The sequence below is a fragment of the Mus caroli genome, chromosome 4 (genome assembly GCF_900094665.2).
Source record: "Mus caroli chromosome 4, CAROLI_EIJ_v1.1, whole genome shotgun sequence".
NCBI classification, from domain to species: Eukaryota; Metazoa; Chordata; class Mammalia; order Rodentia; family Muridae; genus Mus; species Mus caroli.
This window is the reverse complement of record NC_034573.1, coordinates 79,716,617-79,735,498: the sequence shown is the minus strand read 5'-3', so window position 1 is coordinate 79,735,498 and position 18,882 is coordinate 79,716,617. Positions and strand designations below refer to the sequence as shown.

The 18,882-nt window shown below is 44.9% G+C and overlaps 1 protein-coding gene across 2 annotated transcripts in view; it reads right to left on the bottom strand.

Annotated features, from left to right (window-relative positions):
- The window catches only part of Acer2 (alkaline ceramidase 2), a 41,035-nt gene extending 24,098 nt beyond the window's left edge, over positions 1-16,937 (bottom strand). Inside the window, exons 1-3 of one of the 2 annotated variants that reach the window (XM_029476357.1) lie at positions 16,713-16,937; positions 3,973-4,087; positions 3,080-3,221 (exon numbers count right to left, since the gene is read on the bottom strand). In XM_029476357.1, the coding sequence (XP_029332217.1) occupies positions 3,080-3,221; positions 3,973-4,087; positions 16,713-16,820 (365 nt within the window). In that variant the 5' untranslated portion in view covers positions 16,821-16,937. The remainder of the gene's footprint in view (positions 1-3,079; positions 3,222-3,972; positions 4,088-16,712) is intronic. The other variant, XM_021160271.2, reaches the window with a different exon arrangement.
- Positions 16,938-18,882: the final 1,945 nt, after the last annotated feature.

Sequence of the window (18,882 nt, the reverse complement as noted above, 5' to 3'; positions counted from 1 at the left end):
TTCAGCTGTATACAGTAGCCCTGCCTCATCTGTTCAGCTCTATACAGTAACCCTGCCTCATCTGTTCAGCTGTATACAGTAGCCCTGCCTCATCTGTTCAGCTGTATACAGTAGCCCTGCCTCATCTGTTCAGCTGTATATAGTAGCTCTGCCTCATCTGTTCAGCTGTATACAGTAGCCCTGCCTCCTGCTTTAGCTGTATACAGTAACCCTGCCTCCTGCTTTAGCTGTATACAGTAACCCTGCCTCCTGCTTTAGCTGTATACAGTAACCCTGCCTCCTGCTTCAGCTGTATACAGTAACCCTGCCTCCTGCTTCAGCTGTATACAGTAACCCTGACTCATCTATTCAGATGCATACAAGAAAAAGGCACTGAATTTCCAAGTTGCTGCTACTATTGGTGTACTCCGTCAGACCCATGGCCACTGGATCCCAGCCTTTCTGTCTGTGTGCCTGTCATTTCTTTATACCCTTATTGCACCAGTTAGGTCAATCCCTAAGCCTTGTAGAGTGCAACACTAGAGGTGACTGGTGGCCACCCTAGGAACTGATAGGTAGAATTAAAAGTCATCACCTGCACAACCACCTTGTGACCTTGCCTCATGCCCTTGGTCCCTAACCCTGCACTTATGTGGCTTCTCCTGAGATGAACCAAGTTTTATTCTGTGGTCACCAGAGCAACCTGGATATGTAGTTGAGTGACAGAGCATACATAAAGAACTGAGTTCGATTCCCAGGAACAAACAGACAGACAGAGACAGAAAGAAGGTAAGAAAGAAAGAAGGAATGGGGAGATCTAAGAGCATATTTTTCTCTCTTTTTTTTTTAAAGATTTATTTATTTATTATATGTAAGTACACTGTAGCTGTCTTCAGACACACCAGAAGAGGGCGTCAGATCTTGTTACGGATGGTTGTGAGCCACCATGTGGTTGCTGGGATTTGAACTCCGGACCTTTGGAAGAGCAGTCGGGTACTCTTACCCACTGAGCCATCTCGCCAGCCCCATATTTTCCTCTTTTAATTAGAAGGAAAAATAAAGGTCTATCAATTTGCTTTCTCTTCTCTTTTTAAAAATAACATTAATTTCTTTTTTTAAGATTTATTTATTTTATTTATATGCATACGCAAGTAGCTGTCTTCAGACACACACCAGGTGAGTGCATCGGACCCAATTACAGATGGTTGTGAGCCACCATGTGGTTAATGGGAATTGAACTCAGGACCTCTGGAAGAACAGTCAGTGAGTGCTCTTAACCATTGAGCCATCTCTCCAGCCCTAAATAACAAATTTCTTGAGGATAATTCTAAATCTAGATGATACTCAGAAGTAATTTTATTTTTTTCTAATAAGTCCTATTTTGAAGGATAAAGATTAATTCACTTAAAGGGTATTTTCTCTCTTTCCCAATTAAAGTTTAATCTTTCATATGAAAATTAACAGTGCTCCTTGAATTTAAATAACATCAGCTAGTTTAGATTAATGATAAGCATAGATATCTCTGGGCCTGGCATGGTGATACATGCCTTTCATTCTAGCCTTCAGTAGGCTCTGTAGGTTCAAAGCCAGCCTGGTCTACAAAGTGAGTTCCAGGCCAACCAAGACCTTGTCTGGAGGTCAGGGGTTGGGAGAGCTGATGGCAGCCAATGGTTGTTGTTTCCAGAGTACCAAAATGTTTGTACACATATGAAAACGCATATTGAGCAAGCCAGGCATAGCGGTACATGCTTGAAAGTCACACACATTTAGGAAGAAGAGGCAGGAAGATTCTGTTCAGGTCTCAGCTCAGCTACCTAATGAGTTCTAGTCTAGCCAGGACTGCATGGAACCCTGACTCAAAACCAAACAAGTAAGATGGGAGAGCTGCTCTGTGGTCAGCAACGAGTGCATATTACTCTTACAAAGGAGATAAAGTCAGTGCCCAGCCCCCACAGCAGGAAGTTCACAATCACCTGGAACTCCAGTTCTGGGGACGCTGACATCTCCTCCTGGACTCCATGTACAAACTGCATGCACACTCCCCCCCACAAGCATACACATAGTTAAAAATGAAATGAATCTTTTTAAAAAGACAGTATCTGTCTGCTCTCTTTGAGAATCCAGTTCTGTTCTCGGCACTCGTGTGGCAGCTCACGGCCATCTGTAACTCCAGTTCCAGAGGTTCAAACGCCCTCTTCTGGCCTGTGAAGGTAATGCATGCTCATGGTACACAGACATGCACATAGGCAAAACACCCTTCCACATAAAGTCAAAGTAAATACAACTTTAATCTTTAAAAAAAATAATAATAAAGGGCTGGTGAGATGGCTCAGTGGGTAAGAACACTGACTGCTCTTCCGAAGGTCCTGAGTTCAAATCCCAGCAACCACATGGTGGCTCACAACCACCTATAATGAAATCTGACGCCCTCTTCTGGTGCCTCTGAAAACAGCTACAGTGTACTTATTTATAATAATAATAAATCTTTAAATAATATTAATAATAAATATATGTTTGTTTTATACATGGATACAAATCTGTGTATATAATCTATTTTATTGATCCTAAAAGTAGGATATCATACACACACACACACAGACAATTGTACACGTATTTTCCACAAATATCCCTCCCATTCAGGTTTCAATTTTTTTCTATATTTACTTTATCTTTAACTGCATGTATGGGTGTGTGTGCGTGCATGCAGGTGCTCACGGAGGCCAGAGGTGTTGGACTTGCAGAGCTGGAGTTCCAGGTGATTGTGAAGAGCCTCACATGGATTGGCTTGCACTGGACGATATACGCTGGCAGGAAAAAGAAGACTCTGAAATACCATCCAAAAATGTCTCTCCCACTGGAAGTGTTTTCACCCAGATCAGATCTCTGAGCTTTTGTCCCTACCATGATGTAATAAGTTCTTCTCCATGGATAGCTCCTTTTATCTGTCAGCTCAGCTGTCCTGTCAGATCATGAAACTGGCAGACGATAAGCTAGCATAGGAGGAGTTCACCACCAGCTGAGCTCACTGGGGCAGTAATTTGCTTGACGAGGGTGTGACATTGATAACCACATCTAGCAAAAGTCTTTAGCACAAGTGTACCTGTCATTCCGAAAGATCTTTGGTAAATACCTCCTGGGAAACCACATGGCCAAAGCACACATCAGAACCCACAGGATAGCAAGTTCATCCAGCATCTGACCCAGGAAGCTCAGAGTTGCATGGAAGTAGACAGATCCAATCCCTAGAAACAGTCACAACCAAAATTTTAAAATTAGATGAATGCAGAACAGACTCACGGCTTCAGGATAGCCCTTCTCTGGGAGCTATCAGAATCACCAGATCACTCGAAAGAAAGAAAGAAAGAAAGAAAGAAAGAAAGAAAGAAAGAAAGAAAGAAAGAAAGAAAGAAAGAAAGGAAAGAAAGGGAGAGAGAGAGAGAGAAAAGCATGCAGACCTAGAGACTAGAAAGCGGGTTTCAAGTTGGGCTCAAACGTCAGCACATTACTACAGTAAGAATTCCACAGCCAAGCACACTCTGTTTCCACCCTCTGAACCTCCACGATAACAGGCAGTAAATAAAACTCAACGTTATCTCTCTGCTAAGAATTCCCAAACTGCCAGAAAGGAAATGGAAATCACACAAGTATTTCACAGAACAATGAGAGACCAAACGTCTAAATATTTTTCTTTAAGTCCTCTGGAGCCACATCTCATCAGACTTCAATTGTTTCAGAGGTTCTTCAGAAGGTCTCACAAAACTACGCTGACGCTGGCACGTCACCAGCGGCTGCCCCACAGATGTTGAGATATGTGCTAGTTACAGGCAGTCTTGTTATCAAGCCGGCACTCAGGAGCCCTTTTGGTATCAGGGAATCAATGGCTAAGACGTCAGAGTGACTTTGGTTTACAAAACATTGTGTCCAAAAGGGACAGGAAACATGTGGGGTCCCGCTTCCTCCCTTTCAGTCCCGTTCCCACATGACTCCACTTACCCACTACAACTAGGAGCGTCCATATTAAGTAGATGCCGCTGTTGAAGCATGTTGCGTACTGGCGGAACAAGCACATGCAGATGGGAGGTAAAATGAAAAACAAGACGTTGCTGATCTGGAGGGGAGAGAAACGTGGAAAGATGAGTATTAAGTAAAAGCATAAAGAAGTCAAGCTGCTTGTTCCAGGTGTGTCCTTTGCAGAGCGGGGTGAACGTGGCCATGTATCTTGTACAAGCTCTGCACTTTTTAAATTGCAGCCGCACAGAGCAAGCGCGGGGCGGGGAGGGAGGTGGGGTGGCATGACACGGATAACACTGAGACTTAGAACATCGTAAAGTCCACGGCCAAATGGGCTCCTTGCTACCTCTTTTGATCAACTGTAAGCAGCACCATCAAGGCTAGAGGTGCGTCTTGGTGATAGAGCCCCTGGTCTAGCATCAGACCCTGGAGTCAGTCCACGGAGGAAGAGAGTTACAGGAATACTTCGATTTATGAAAATTCCCTAAACTCCTCTTCTGAATCAACAACTATTGCTTTCCGCACGAGCTTTTGCTACCCTGTCAGTTTTCTTATCCTAGTCAAAACCCTATTTTTATAAGAAAATCAAGTTTGCATGCTTCTTTCCAGTGTTTTGCCAGGCAGGGTGGTGCGAACTAGCCATGCCAGCACTCAGACGGAGAGAGGAGGATCAGGAGTTTGAGGATAGATTCAACCACATAATGTGCCTGGGCAACATGAAACTCTGCCACTACCCTACCCCCATGTTCCAAAAACAAGAGAAAAAAAATGTATTTTAACTTGCAAATCTTATTTGTACTTGTACTGGCTAGTTTTGTGTCAACTTGACACAGCTGGAGTTATCACAGAGAAAGGAGCTTCAGTTGAGCAAATGCCTCCATGAGATCCAACTGTAAGGCATTTTCTCAATTAGTGATCAAGGGGGAAAGGCCCCTTGTGGGTGGTGCCATCTCTGGGCTGGTAGTCTTGGGTTCTATAAGAGAGCAGGCTGAGCAAGCCAGGGGAGGCAAGCCAGTAAAGAACATCCCTCCATGGCTTCTGCATCAGCTCCTGCTTTCTGACCTGCTTGAGTGCCAGTCCTGACTTCCTTTGGTGATGAACAGCAGCATGGAAGTGTAAGCCAAATAAACCCTTTCCTCCCCAACTTGCTTATTGGTCATGATGTTTGTGCAGGAATAGAAACCCTGACTAAGACAGTACTTAAACCTAATTATATCTCCAAGTTGAGTAACTCTTTAAAAAAACAATGTTTTATCTAATGATCTGAATATGTAATCACTAGTAAACTATTATTAACTTAGGAAGATAGCTTGTGCCTATATCTCAACTTCTTGAGAAACTAAGGCTAAAGGACTGTGAATTTGATTCATTGAAATAAATGAATAAACCAACCAACCAACCAACCAACCATGGGATGGAGAGATGGCTAAGCAATCAGTAGCACAGGCTACTTCCAGCCCTGGGTTTGATTCCCAGAACCCATGTTAAGATTCACAACCTTAACTCCAGTTCCAGGAGATCCGACGCCCTCTTCTGGCCTCCACAGGCAATGCATGTATGCAGTGCACAGCCGTACATGCAGGCAAAACACCCATACATATAAAATAAAAATAAACAAAAATTTTAAAAATATCAGTAAATCAATAAAAGAAAAAGTAATATTAAATATTTAAAATAAAATATTTTATGATCTTTAAATATAAAATGCATTTATTTATTTTTAAGATTCATTCATTTATTATATGTAAGCACACTGTAGCTGTCTTCAGACACTCCAGAAGAGGGTGTCAGATCTCATTACAGATGGCTGTGAGCCACCATGTGGTTGCTGGGATTTGAACTCAGGATCTTCAGAAGATCAGTGCTCTTAACCTCTGAGCCATCTCTCCAGCCCTAAAATATATTTACTATAAAATATTTTTACAATATTTTATCATGAAATGTTATACATTCTTTGGTTCATAGTAAGCCTTTTTTTTAAAATTATTTATTTTATGTATATGAGTACACTGTAGCTGTCTTCAGACACACCAGAAGAGGGCATCAGATCCCATTACAGATGGTTGTGAGCCATCATATGCTTGCTAGGAATTGAACTCGGGACTTCTGGAAGAGCAGCTAGTGCTCTTAACCGCTGAGCCATCTCCCCAGCCCGACAGTAAGCCTTTTTAAACCCAGTGTAAATTTCACACATAGAGCAAGTCTTAGTTTTTAGCCACATCCCCTGTGTTCAGAAGCCACACTGTAAAGCACGGTTCTACCTCACTCTAAGCTTTAAGAGCTAGGACTGTAACTCAGCTGTAGGGTGCTTGTCTAGCATCTGTGAGGCCCTGACTTCAATCAGCAGAATCAACACAAAAAGTAAAATAAAACAAATGAATAAATAAGTGAAGGGAGAAGGGGAGCTGGAGGGTGGAAAGACAGACAGAAAGGGCAGGAGGCAGCAGCAAAGGGGCCCTGCCCTCCTCACACTACAAATCTGCTGCCTCCTCATCTTGCATTTTCAGAACCGTCAGAACCTTCTGATGTCATGTATACCTGGTTTTAAGGTCATTTGTCATAGGCGGTGAGGTAGAGCTGGCACAGGAGGGTTGGTGATTTTCCATTCAATAGTGGGCTTTTGAGGCACTTCTTCCTCTTTCCTTTTACACTCCTACCAACAGTGTACAAGGGTTCTAATCCTTGCCCAAATGTATTGTCCTCTATTGCTTGTTTTTAAAGTAAGGCCATCCTAGAAGGTATGCAGCGGTAGGGACAAGCAGCTCTCTAAGCGTCATCTCCAGTGGCTAAATGAGGAGCTCCTGGTCCAGGCCTGTGCATGCAGACTGTAAAGATAACATCTAAGTCTAAATGGGTTTTAACACTGGAGGTGAGGTAGGAGGGCAGGCAAAGACTTCAGAAAAACAAGGGACTCAGCATCTAAGAACACATGTTGCTCCTGCCTAGTCCAGGTTTGCAGCACCCACATCAGGGGGGCTCTCAGCAGCCTATAACTCCAGCTCCAAAGTATACCATGCCTCTAGCCTCAGAAGGCAACACACACACACACACACACACACACACACACATAAGAAAAAGAAGGCTAGAGAGATGGCCCAGTGGTTAAGAGCACTTGCTGCTTTTACAGAGAGAAGATCTCTCTGTTCAGGTCCCAGCAACCGCGTGACAGTTCACAGCTACCTACAACTCCTGCTCCAAGGGATCCAACACCCTCTTCTGGATACCTCAAGCAGTAGACATGCATGTGGTTCACACATACACATGGAGACAAAACACTCACACACTCGATATAGAACAGATAAGTCTTCAAAAATAATATTGGTAGGATAATAGTAGCTATTTAAAAAAATAAAAAGAGCCAGGCCTACTTGCTCTCTCACCTGTAGTAAGCCCAGCCAATCTGGAAGTGAGAAAGGACGATCATAAATCCAAGGCCTTCCTAGGCTACACCTTGAGTTAACAGCCAGCCTGGACAACTTAGTGAGACCCTGTCTCAAAATTTAAAATTTTTCTAAAGAGCAAGCCTGGCAAGATGCTCCATGGGTAAAGGTACTCGCCACTAAGCCTGACAATCAGGATTCAATTCCTGGGTCCCATCAGGTGGAAGGGGAGAACCACCCCCCTTAAGTTGTCCTCTGACCTCTACATACATGCTACAGTAGACAAGCACTCACACACATACACACTCACTAAATAAATTAAGCAATGAGAAACAAATAAATAAACAAAAGGAGGGCTGGGGATATACCTCAATGATAAAACACTCCCCAAGCAGGGGTGTGGCCCTGGGATCAATCCTTAGCACTGTCAAAAAATTTCAGGGATGAGTAGACAGAGTAAGTGTCTTAGGGTTTCTTTTGCTGTGATAAAGGCCATGACCAAAGCAACTTGGGGAGGAAAGGCTTCATTTCCTCTGAGACTTCCAAGAAACTGTCCATCACTGAAGTCAGGGGATGAACACAAGAGGGAGGAGCTGATAAAGAGGCCATGGAAGAGTCTGCTCACTGGCATGCTCACCCATTATTTGCTTTCTTATAGCACCCAGCATCGCTAGCCCAAGGGGCCGGGCCCTCCCACAGTGGGCTGGGCACTCCCACAGCAATCACTAATTAAGGAGATGCACTACAGACTTGACTACAAGCCAATCTCACAGGAACATTTTCCCAACTGAGAGTCCCACTTCCCAAGTAACTCTAGCTTGTGTCAAGTTGATGTAAAACTAGACAGTACAGTCAAGATGAAAACTCAAAAACAAGGACGAGAGGGCTTCCAAAAGAAAGGTGTGGCCACTCCTGTTGGCTTATGTAGAAATGTGCCACGTGGGCACCTGAACCCAGATGAAGAGAGCCAGGCAGAAGGGCTTTCTTCAGACCTCAGAAACCACACTGGTAACATCACAATACAATGTGTCACAGCAGGGGCTGGGGATATGGCTTAGTCGGTGAAGTGTGTGCCACACACACATGAGGACTTAAGTTTGGAGAGCCAGCCCTCCAGTACCCATGCACAAAGCTACATTTGCTGTTTTAATGCAAGTGCTAGAGAGGTCGAGAGTGGATTTCCTAGGTTTGTTTGCAGGTGAGTCTAGCCAAGTGTGTGAGCTCCAGGTTCTACAGACAATGAAGGAGAAAGGGATTAAGGACAGTGTCCAACTAAGGTGGAGTGGGACAAGGATTTACCTAATGCATACACACAGATTTCTGTTCATGCTATGAGTACAGCCGTTTAAAGAACCAGCGAGTGATCCATCAGGGTTAGACTGGAAAGTCTTCCAAATCATCACTTGCTTTAAGGGGATATGAAGACCCAGAAAGACTCCAAAGCAGCAATGACCCAGAGCTAGCCAGTCAGCAGGCTCTCCCCACTGTCGTCTCACCTAGGGTTTACCTCCCAACTGGGCCATTCACGTATGATACCTAAGAACTGTGAATCCCATCACACTGTGATGGGTTTTGTTTGTTGTTGTTGTTGTTTTAGCTATTTTTTTCAGGGGAAAGAACAGCAACTTAGAGTCTCCTTTAGAGTGCTGGGAAACATAACACACTTGGGGGGGGGGGTGCTTGCTTGTTTGTGGTAGGATCTCAGGTCGCTTAAGCTGGCCTTGAACTCACTAGGTAACCAAGGATGACCTTAAACTCCTGCCCTCTCGCTTTCACCTACCAAAAGCACTGCAATTACAGGTACGTTACAACATGCCCAGAGCTATCTATCACACATCTTAGCCTTTACTCCAGTGTATCTTTGTCAACTGAACGCCAAGTACAACTATGATTGGCAAGCTCTCCATTACATGGCTCTGTAGATTCATATTCCCACAGGCAAGGAACACTGCTGACACACATAGACATGTTCATGTGATATTCATGAAGGCCTGAGTTCATTACTACACCTGTATTATTGTTCATTATTTGTTAAGCTTTTGAGAAGGGTTTCATAGTGTAGGTGTAGCCTGGGCTTGTCTCAAACCACAGCAATCTCCTGCTCCAGTCTTCTAAATGCTGGGATTAAAGGCATTTCCCACAATTCCACATTATTTTTAAGTTCACATATAAGCACCACTCCAAGCTCTGTTTTGATATATACTCCAAACTAACACCAAAATCCCATTTTTTAAAACTTCTGAGCTTATCTGCCAAGGCTTGATTGTTACGACTATTCCTTTTAAAGACATCAATATATGGAAAGGAAAAGCCCAAATTAGAGGGCGACCGTTCTCAAAACAAAAAGAGGAAGGAATACCAAAATAAATACGGAAAGACAAATGAGTTACAGCTAAAGACAGACTCTGTGGCTCCATCTCTACTGAGAAACAAGCTCTCCTTCAAAATGGTTTGGGTCTCTAATGTGGTAGGACAGTTCAGACAAAGGGAGTTTGTTTTAAGTTCATTGCTGGGTTATCTATCCCTTGAAGATTTGATTTGCTCTCTCTCCACAGACATTTTTAAACCACAACTTCAAAATGCATTAATTGTTTCCTTTAAGAGCTCCTTATTGGGGGTATTCCTAGCCAGCATTTGTTTCAAAATCATCCTAGGAACGCACTGCTCTCACTCGTCCTGTGCATTAGAGTGAGCCTTTCCCGTGGAATGGGGAGTCTGAACAGAAGGCATGAGCGGGGAGCTTGCTGAGCATAGGTTCAGGAGCAGCCCAGGATGCTAAGTGCATTCCTGTTGTGTGCAGGTTCCCTAGTCCTCCTCTGCACAGTCCCACTCCTGCCTGTGGGGTAGCCAAATATCCTGGTTTGCCAGGAACCCAGTGGGTCTTCCAGGGCACAGGACTTCCAGTTGTAAAAATCCAGAAAATTGGGCAGGAGAGATGTTTGATGTCACACCTAAGGACCTGAATTCTATCCTTAAACCCAAATGGTAGAAGGAGAGAACTGACTCCCACAAGCTGCTCTTAGACTTCCATAAGTACACAATTGCAGACACACACACACACCAAACAAACAAACAAATAAGGGTGGAGATATAGCTCAGTGGTTAAGAGTGCTGATTGCTCTTGCAGAGGACTCAGGTTAGCGTCCCAACATAGCAGTTCAGACCCCTTATAACTCCAATTCCAGGGGGATCTGATGCCCTCTTCGGGTCTCCATGGTCACTGCACACACACATGTTGTGCACACACAGAAACAAACATCCATACACATAAAATAAAATGTGAAGAAATTAAAATAAGCAAACAGGAATGTTTTTTAAAATAATTTAAAATTTCAAGCAAAATACTTAGGATAAGTTTATTCAGATACCTGCTTGCCAAGCCCCTCTACCAGCCCCACAATGCACCGCTCAGTGCAGTCATCTAACAACTCAGCAGCTTGTGTGTGCCACTATTATGAACCCCAATGCCCGGTGACTATTTCCAGATCTGGTTTCTGTGTCAGGCGCACAGCAGCAAATGCTGTGCTGTGTTGGGCAGGCCTCCAGCCCGGCATATTCTGTCCATCAGATAGGGGGACCCAGACTTGGACACAGAAAGAAAGCTTAGCTTTCCTTTTTGTGATAGTTGAGTACAGAGCAGGAGATAAGAGGCCATGGGCTGATTTTATGCACGTATTTCATTTTTTTTTCTACGCCTATTAATTTCTGTTTTCCAAGTCACTGGGCAGCAACAGAGCCTTCAAAGGCCAGACCTAGTGATCACAAAGCCGACTCCACTTTTCTCCAAAGCAGCCTATGTGGTAGGAGCCCCCAAGGGAGCCAGACATGTTGGCTCACACCCATAAGCTCAAGATGCTGAGGCAGGATTTCTGGGAGTCCAAAGCCAGTCTGAGTTACAAAGCAAATTCTAGGCCACATTGGGCTATAATGTGAGACTCTGTCTTAAAAAGCAAAACAAGCAAACTTACATCATTCAACCCAGGGAAGGTTCTATGTAAAAACAAAAACAAAAACAAAAAAAACCCAAAAAACCAAACACCAGTATCCTAGACCTACAAGTGAAGGGAAAAAGTAAGTTCTTTTTGTTTTTTGAAACAATGTAGCTAGCCTTGGCTGTCCTGCAACTTGCTATTTAGAACAGGCTAGCCTAGACCTCTCAGAAACTTGCCCGCCTCTGCCTCCTGAGCGTTAGGAATGAGGGTGTGCGCTACCACATTAGGTTTAGATGATGACTTCTTGGAAGAGAGATGCTTGTACTTGTCCAAAGCCAAGGGTGATAAGAGGGACTGGGGCCACAGTGAGAGAGTGGGAGGAAGCTGTGTTCTCTCTTTGGTGGACCAGGTGGCAATAGTAATCAACGTTTACAGTGAACACTTTCAAGCCAGGCATGACCACCCATGCCTGTATTTCCAGCACTTCTGAAGCAGAGGCAAGAGCGCCAGGTTTTTAATGCCATCCTTGACTACATAGGAAATTTGAATTCAATGTGAGTTACATGAGATTTTGTGGGTTTTTGAAAAATCAAAATAAAGTAAATAAATAAGTGAACACGTAGGCCTGGGCAGGTGTTACGTGCTTGCAATCCCAGAATTTTAGAGGCAGAGGTGGAAGGATCGCTGAAAGTTTTAGGTCACTATGTTTGATATTAGCAGGTTCCAGGCCAGTCAGAGTTACTGACTGGTAAAAGTATATCTGAAAATAAAGACAGAAAGAAACAAAAACAGTGAATATTCTCGTCAACATGACAATCCTCCAATGGGAACCGACACTTGCAAAGCTCATCTATATGAGGCAGGTATCTAGCTCAGGAGTAGAATGCTTGTCTTGAGTCCCATTGATGAAAAAAAAAATCTCCGGATGTGTGGACATTCTCTGAGTCCCTCTTTAAAAGCCAAAATGAAATCTATAAAGCATCCAAAAACATCCCCAAATCTTCATTAAGAAGGCGTTAACTAGCTAAGTGAAACACGGCCAATCTGTTATAGGGAGCACCGCCCAGATATTATGAAGATGTTCATCGCTCGATACAGCCAGTAGGGCTGTTGGGAGCACAGAGGTCTTTGCCCTCACAGATAGGCACTAGGGAATGCAGGAATGTTAAACATGACCATAGCAAATCCTCCCCTAGCCCTTCAGATAAGACCTGCATCCTAGCTATAGAACCCACCTGCATGGAAGAAGTGGCATGTGCACTGAGAAGAGTTTCTGTGTAATTATGTCTCCTTATGCACATGAGATTGTGTTACAGGAGCATATTTATAAATCGCACTGTACTTAAATACGCCGGAAATAAACTGCCCAGTGTCTTACTCTACGAGTTTGGGTCAAAACCAGCTATAGAGTCATGTTCAACCAGAGTTCCTTCTTGCTCCATGTGGGCCATCACTCTGCTGGCAATGGCGTGCACAGAAACACCCACACAGGACAACCTCTAAGAAGTACTGAGAAAAGAATCGACGTGCGCGCAGCTCAGTCAGCGTGATTTCCGTTGAGCTGGAAAACAATTTTGAGTGTGTGCTAATGTGATATTCATAGTGTGCATGGTAAGCACAAAGCCTGTGTGTTGGGAATGGAATCCAGGCTTTATGCATGCCAGGCAAGCTCTGTACCTCTGACTGCCCTGGCCCTTCCATGTGCTTTATGCACGCCCAGGCAACGTCAGAGGATGCAGAAGAATAACTCATTCCTTTATAACTTCCACATTCTAGTCTACCATGGTCATACTGTTACTTTTCTATCAAAAAGTGCTTTTTGTTTGGCTGGTTTGTTTGGTTGTTTGTTTGGTTTGGTTTTTGGTTTCTTTATATAGCTCTGGCTGGCCTACAACTTGCTTTATAGACCAGGATGGCCGTGAATTCAGAGATCAGCCCATCTCTGCCTCCAGAGTCCTGGGATTGAAGGTGTGCCCCCATCACTTGGCTGAAACAAACTGTTTTTGTATGACTTTTTTTAAAAAAAGAAAGATTTATTTATTTTATTTTATGTATATGAGTACACTGTAGCTGGACAAATGGTTGTGAGCCATCATGTTGTTGCTAGGAATTAACTCAGAACCTCTGATAGCTCTGGTTGGCCCTGCTCCATCCGGCCCTGCTCACTCCAGCCCAAAGATTTTATTTATTATTATATGTGAGTACACTATAGCTGTCTTCAGACACACCAGAAGAGGGCGTCAGATCTCATTACAGATTTTGAGCCACCATGTGGTTGCTGGAATTTGAACTCAGAACCTTTGGAAGCACAGTCAGTGCTCTTAACTGCTGAGCTATCTCTCCAGCCCCTGTTTTTGTTTTTTCTTTTTTGTTTTTTGTTTTTGTTTTTGTTTTTTGTTTTTTGTTTTTTTTTTGTTTGTTTGTTTGTTTTTGGTTTTTCGAGACAGGGTTTCTCTGTATAGCCCTGGCTATCCTGGAACGGAACTCACTTTGTAGACCAGGCTGTCCTCAAACTCAGAAATCCACCTGCCTCTGACTCCTGAGTGCTGGGATTAAAGGCGTGCGCCACCATGCCCGACCCTGTTTTTGTTTTTAACTAAGCAAATGTGTGTTATTCTGAAAAAAGAAAGTTCCAGTATAGGTATTTTAAGTTAAGCACAGTATATATTATGCTACGCACACAAATATTGGATGCTTACAGTTACAAGAGAACTCTTGGCAGAGTCAAAAAGGATAATCCTAACTCCATCTCTGTCATTCATTGCCTTGACTTTGGCAAGTAATATAAACTAATGGTCCTTGTTGCCCTCCTTTATCTAATGCACACATGGCAAATGATGGTAAAGTACCCAATGTCTGCAAGACACAGCAAACAGCCAAGTGTAGCCAGTAGTTACTGAAGTTGTAGTAATCCCCTCTTACCCTGCAAGACTCATAAAGAAGATTCTAGATCCCGCCCCCACTATTCTCCTGCTTTAATTGTTAATTGTTTTACTTTTTTCTCAACTCTAACTTTTTTTTTATTATCAATTTAAAATTGATAATAATTATCAGTGTCTTACAACATAGGTAATCAAGCCAGGCATGGTATTACACACTGAAATCCCAGTGTTCTGGATCTTGGTGCCTTTGAGGGCAGTATGAGCTAATACTATGGACCTACAAAGTGAGTTCAGGTCCAGCCTGGAAGATAAGGAGACCCTGTCGTCAATGAGATGAACAAGGTTGCGCATGCCTTTAATCTTAGCACTCTGGAGGCAGAGGCAGGCAGACCTCTGTGAATTCGAGGCCAGCCTGGTCTACATAGTGAGAGCCAGGCCAGCCAGAGATACATGGTGTGAGACCCTGTCTCAAAACAAATTAGCAAATGAATAATGAAACCTGCTATCTGTTATGAGGACCTCTAGGAGATCATCAACAACTCATTGACTTTCTCTGCGCATAAGAGAGAAAGGCCCAGGAAAGTTTTGTAGTATCATCAGCAGGTCTGCAGAGCCACAGTGAGAGGAAACGGGTTTGGGGGGCTTATGCTCACCAGCCAGCTGACAGGCTATTTCTCTGTGACCCTCCTCCACATTCCAGAGAAAATGTGGTGGCTTATTAATTCCAAAGAAAAAGTTTGCCAGGTAGGTGGGCTAGCTCAAGCAGCCACAAACACTACTGCTCTTTTACACAGCAGAGTTTTGTACGCACACAGTTCCAGTGGGATGAGACTGAAACAAAGAGGCAGCCAGATGCACAGGCTGTTTGAAAAGCCAAGATAGGAGGACCTCAAGTTTAATCCCAGCCTGGGCTATACAGGAAGACCCTGTCAGAAAGAGAAAAGTTAAGAGGAGGCAGTAGAAGGGAGGGGAGCGAGGAGCAGGGAAGAAGGAAAGGAAGGGACATCCTCTCTTCGCCTTCTCCAGCCCTGGGGACTTTTCAAGGCTGGCTCAGAGCAACTATGCATGAGCTTTGGGGGACTTTATGACTGGGCTAACCCTGGCTGAGAGCTCTCACACTCCACAGGAGAATGCCAGGGTGTGAAAGGTCCAGCCTGTCATTCCTTGACTCTAGTGAAACCTTTAGCGTTTCTCAGCGGTTCTCCACTTGATGGATCTTCTCAGCTACCCTGCTCCAGCCTCTTCTGATGGTGCCTGTCTATGTTGAGAGCAGCATAAATACCCCACCAGGTTGGATAATAGGGAACATGTGGCCACTTCCACTAACTAGATCTTTCCCTATGTCTCTGAACGTCAAAGGTCTGCTTTCATTGAGTAACTAAGAAGTGGGTGTGGAGGAAAAGCCCTGGATAAGGCATGGTGGAGAATTTTGGGTCAGTCGCAGACATAGCAGCACATGGGCATGACAGCTCACTGCTCAATAGCCTAGTCTTTTCGCCACGGGAATACAAGAGCAATACAAACAAAAACGGGAATTGGGGGATCAAAAGTAAAGGACAGGGGCATAAAAGGGGCCAGGGGTCTTCTATCCAGGCAATAATGCTTGATTCTTGCTGAGGACATTGTTTCCAGAAATCCGAAAGGGGAAAAAAAAAATCCTAAATAACAATCTCAAACTCACAATGACTCAAAGAGTTCCTGTTTTCTCTGTTTGAACAGCAAAAAAAGATAAGCCAGAAAAATGACCATGCAAAGTCACATTGGGTACCAGAGTCCTGAGGGATGGTTCAGGGGAAAAAAGCAGAAATATTCCCTCTCCTAGGGACAATCCTTCCCTCTTGCAAAGAACAAAATCCCAGGAATTCTGTAAATTTCTGCTTGTCCATATCTAGGGACCTAGGCAAGTCCAGAAAACCCACCAGCTATCACTCCCAGACTTCACAGTCACCACTAGGAGCTGACTCAAAACTGGACTCTAAAAGCAACAAGAAAAAGAACTCATAGGAAGTTATTTGATTCTGGGCGAAAATAATTCGATCAACATTGTCATAGTTTAGTGGAAAGGACTTGCCGACTTGTGAGAGTGGACCCAGCCCTGGACGTGTCCAGGGCTCCCCTTTCCTAGGGAGCCCAAAACAGGTACTCAGCGCAAAAAAACGCACAATGAGACCCAGGTGCGTCACGCCACAAAGATCCTAGGCAGAAAAAAGGGAGCTGCCCCTTTGAGCTCACGTCCCTAAATGACCCAAACTGGAAAAAAATGGGTTGATGCGGACCCTTGGATCCTGGAGCACAGGAGCCAAACAAGACAATAGAGCCATAAAGAAGAAAATGACAGGAAGAGCTGGAGGAGCTCTGGAAAGGGACCGGAGAGGAGTGCAGAAATGGAGCTGGAAGAAGCGTCCGGAGAAGGGGGCGTGGAGTGAATCTGCCACGGACGTCCACGGTCATCTACCGCCTGCTTCCAGGCGCCACAGACACGGGGATAGCTCCCTCCCTCCNCCCACCTGCCCCGCCGCTCCCCGCACCGTGTTGTAGAACTCGGCAATGGCAGGCACGATGGTGTAGTTGTCCTCGCACCAATCCACCTCCGAACTGCCAGCCCGCAGGTGGTCCCACCAGTGCGGGGCGCCCATGGCCGCTCTGGAGCATCGGAGCAGCTTCTCTGCAGCGGAGACCGGCCGGAGCGGCTACGAGGCACACCGTGCGTCTGTGGCTTTATGCGGTGCGGGACAGCCTCCGGATACGGCGCCTCCCCGCGGCCCTCCCAAGCCGGGCTGTGCCCGCCTGCCACCGCCGGGACAGACACGCCCCAGCCCCGCCCCCCCGGAGTCCCGGAGCACCGCGGCCACGCCCACCCGGGGCGGGACCTGACAGGCGGGGGGGGGGGGGGGCGGGGGAGGCAAGGGTAGGACGGGGCCGGGGTGGAAGTCGGGACCGTAGCCACCAGCTCTCCGGTTCCACCGCGGTTGGTGGCAAAGGTCTTCAGAGTCGCTCTTGTCCGCGTGCGTCCAGGTTGTGTAAAGAACGCCAAAACGGCCCCTACCCTTTGTAAAAATGTAAAGTACGGAAAAACGCACATAGACCCGGACCCCTTTGGACTCCGGGGGAGTTCGCAGCAGTTTTCTTCACTGCACGAGGGACACCAATTCTCACGCCTAAGGAATGTTCTTGTTCCTCTTGAAGGCAGAACAGCTTTATCAGACCCAATTCGTTGCTGGCTAGGGTAAAAAGATTCTCAAGGCTATAGCAACAGGTTCTCTGGACCCTGCCAAGCATCCTGGGCCACCCACACCAGGAGAGCGTTTCTGTAGTACTGAATGTTTAGTCGTTTATGGGTAACATAAGACTTGGGGAAACCTTCGGCCATCCCAACCCACAGAAGATGCAGGTAAGAACACACAAGTGCAGAACGTAATACATACATAGTTGTATATAGTACATATAGTAATATGAGCTGTGCACTGTTGAGAGAGTGTTCGTTCATATGTCACTCATTAGGTGTCCCCGGTAGCATCCTGGGCAGCGGGTTCTATTAACATTTCTACCTTTCTCTTCCTCAGACACCCACACAGCCATTGTCTCCATAGCTGGCAGAAGCTGCCAGCCTCCACCTCCTGTTTACGAAATACAGCTTTATTCCTTACAGGCCAAACCACTCCTGTGACCTCATTATCCCACCTTCTGTCCCCTCTCTCTTCTCTAGAGCCAGTTCTACTGAAGGTCTTCTGGAACCCAAGAAGAAGAACATAGACTGTGACCTCCTTCTAGGGTCTGTTACAGGCTAGCAGGAGTGATCAGGCCAGAGCCACAAACGAAAAATGCACTGTAAGGGCTCCCTCACAGTAATGGCTCCCCCACTGTTGTATATTCAACACCAACTGGTCCAGCAGGAGAACTGCTTCCTCATGTGATCATATTTTTCTCCTCCCGATAGCTTAGGCAAAAATAAGCTGGGTGTAGTGGCACAAGCTTGTAATCCTGGAAAGAAAAACTATCCATATCTATCTATCCAATATGATATAAAACAGCTACTGTGTATGGCAATTTTCTGAATTTGTGGTCCACGTGATCAAAATGTTTCTTGTTAGTACTGTAACATTATTTATCATTTGCAACATTTTTATTTTTAATTTTTTTGAATCAGGGTTTCATGCAGGCCAGGCTGGCCCCCAAAGTGTTAGAATTTATAGGCACATACCACCACATCCAGGTTCCTTCTCTCTCTCTCTCTCTCTCTCTCTCTCTCTCTCTCTCTCTCTCTCTCTCTCTCAAATCAGTGTGTATTGTAGCATTCCAAAGGACACCTAATATAGGACACCTAATAGAATTTACACATTCATAGGCATTAGATACCCCAGTTTAAATTCCTAGCATTGTAAAAATGTTGATGATAGACCCATATAAATAAAGGGTATTCAGGGTCCTCAGTACTTTTTAAAAAGACTGAGTCCTGTGGAAAGGTGTTTGTATGAGTGTACGCATGGAGAATGCTATATAAGTCTGTTCATGCAGAGAGAGTCTAAAAGCAGCTGCCAGGTATAGCCTCTCTCACTCTCTGCCTTTACCTTTTTTTTTGTTTTGTTTTGTTTTTTGTTTTTCGAGACAGGGTTTCTCTGTATAGCTCTGGCTGTCCTGGAACTCACTTTGTAGACCAGGCTGGCCTCGAACTCAGAAATCCGCCTGCCTCTGCCTCCC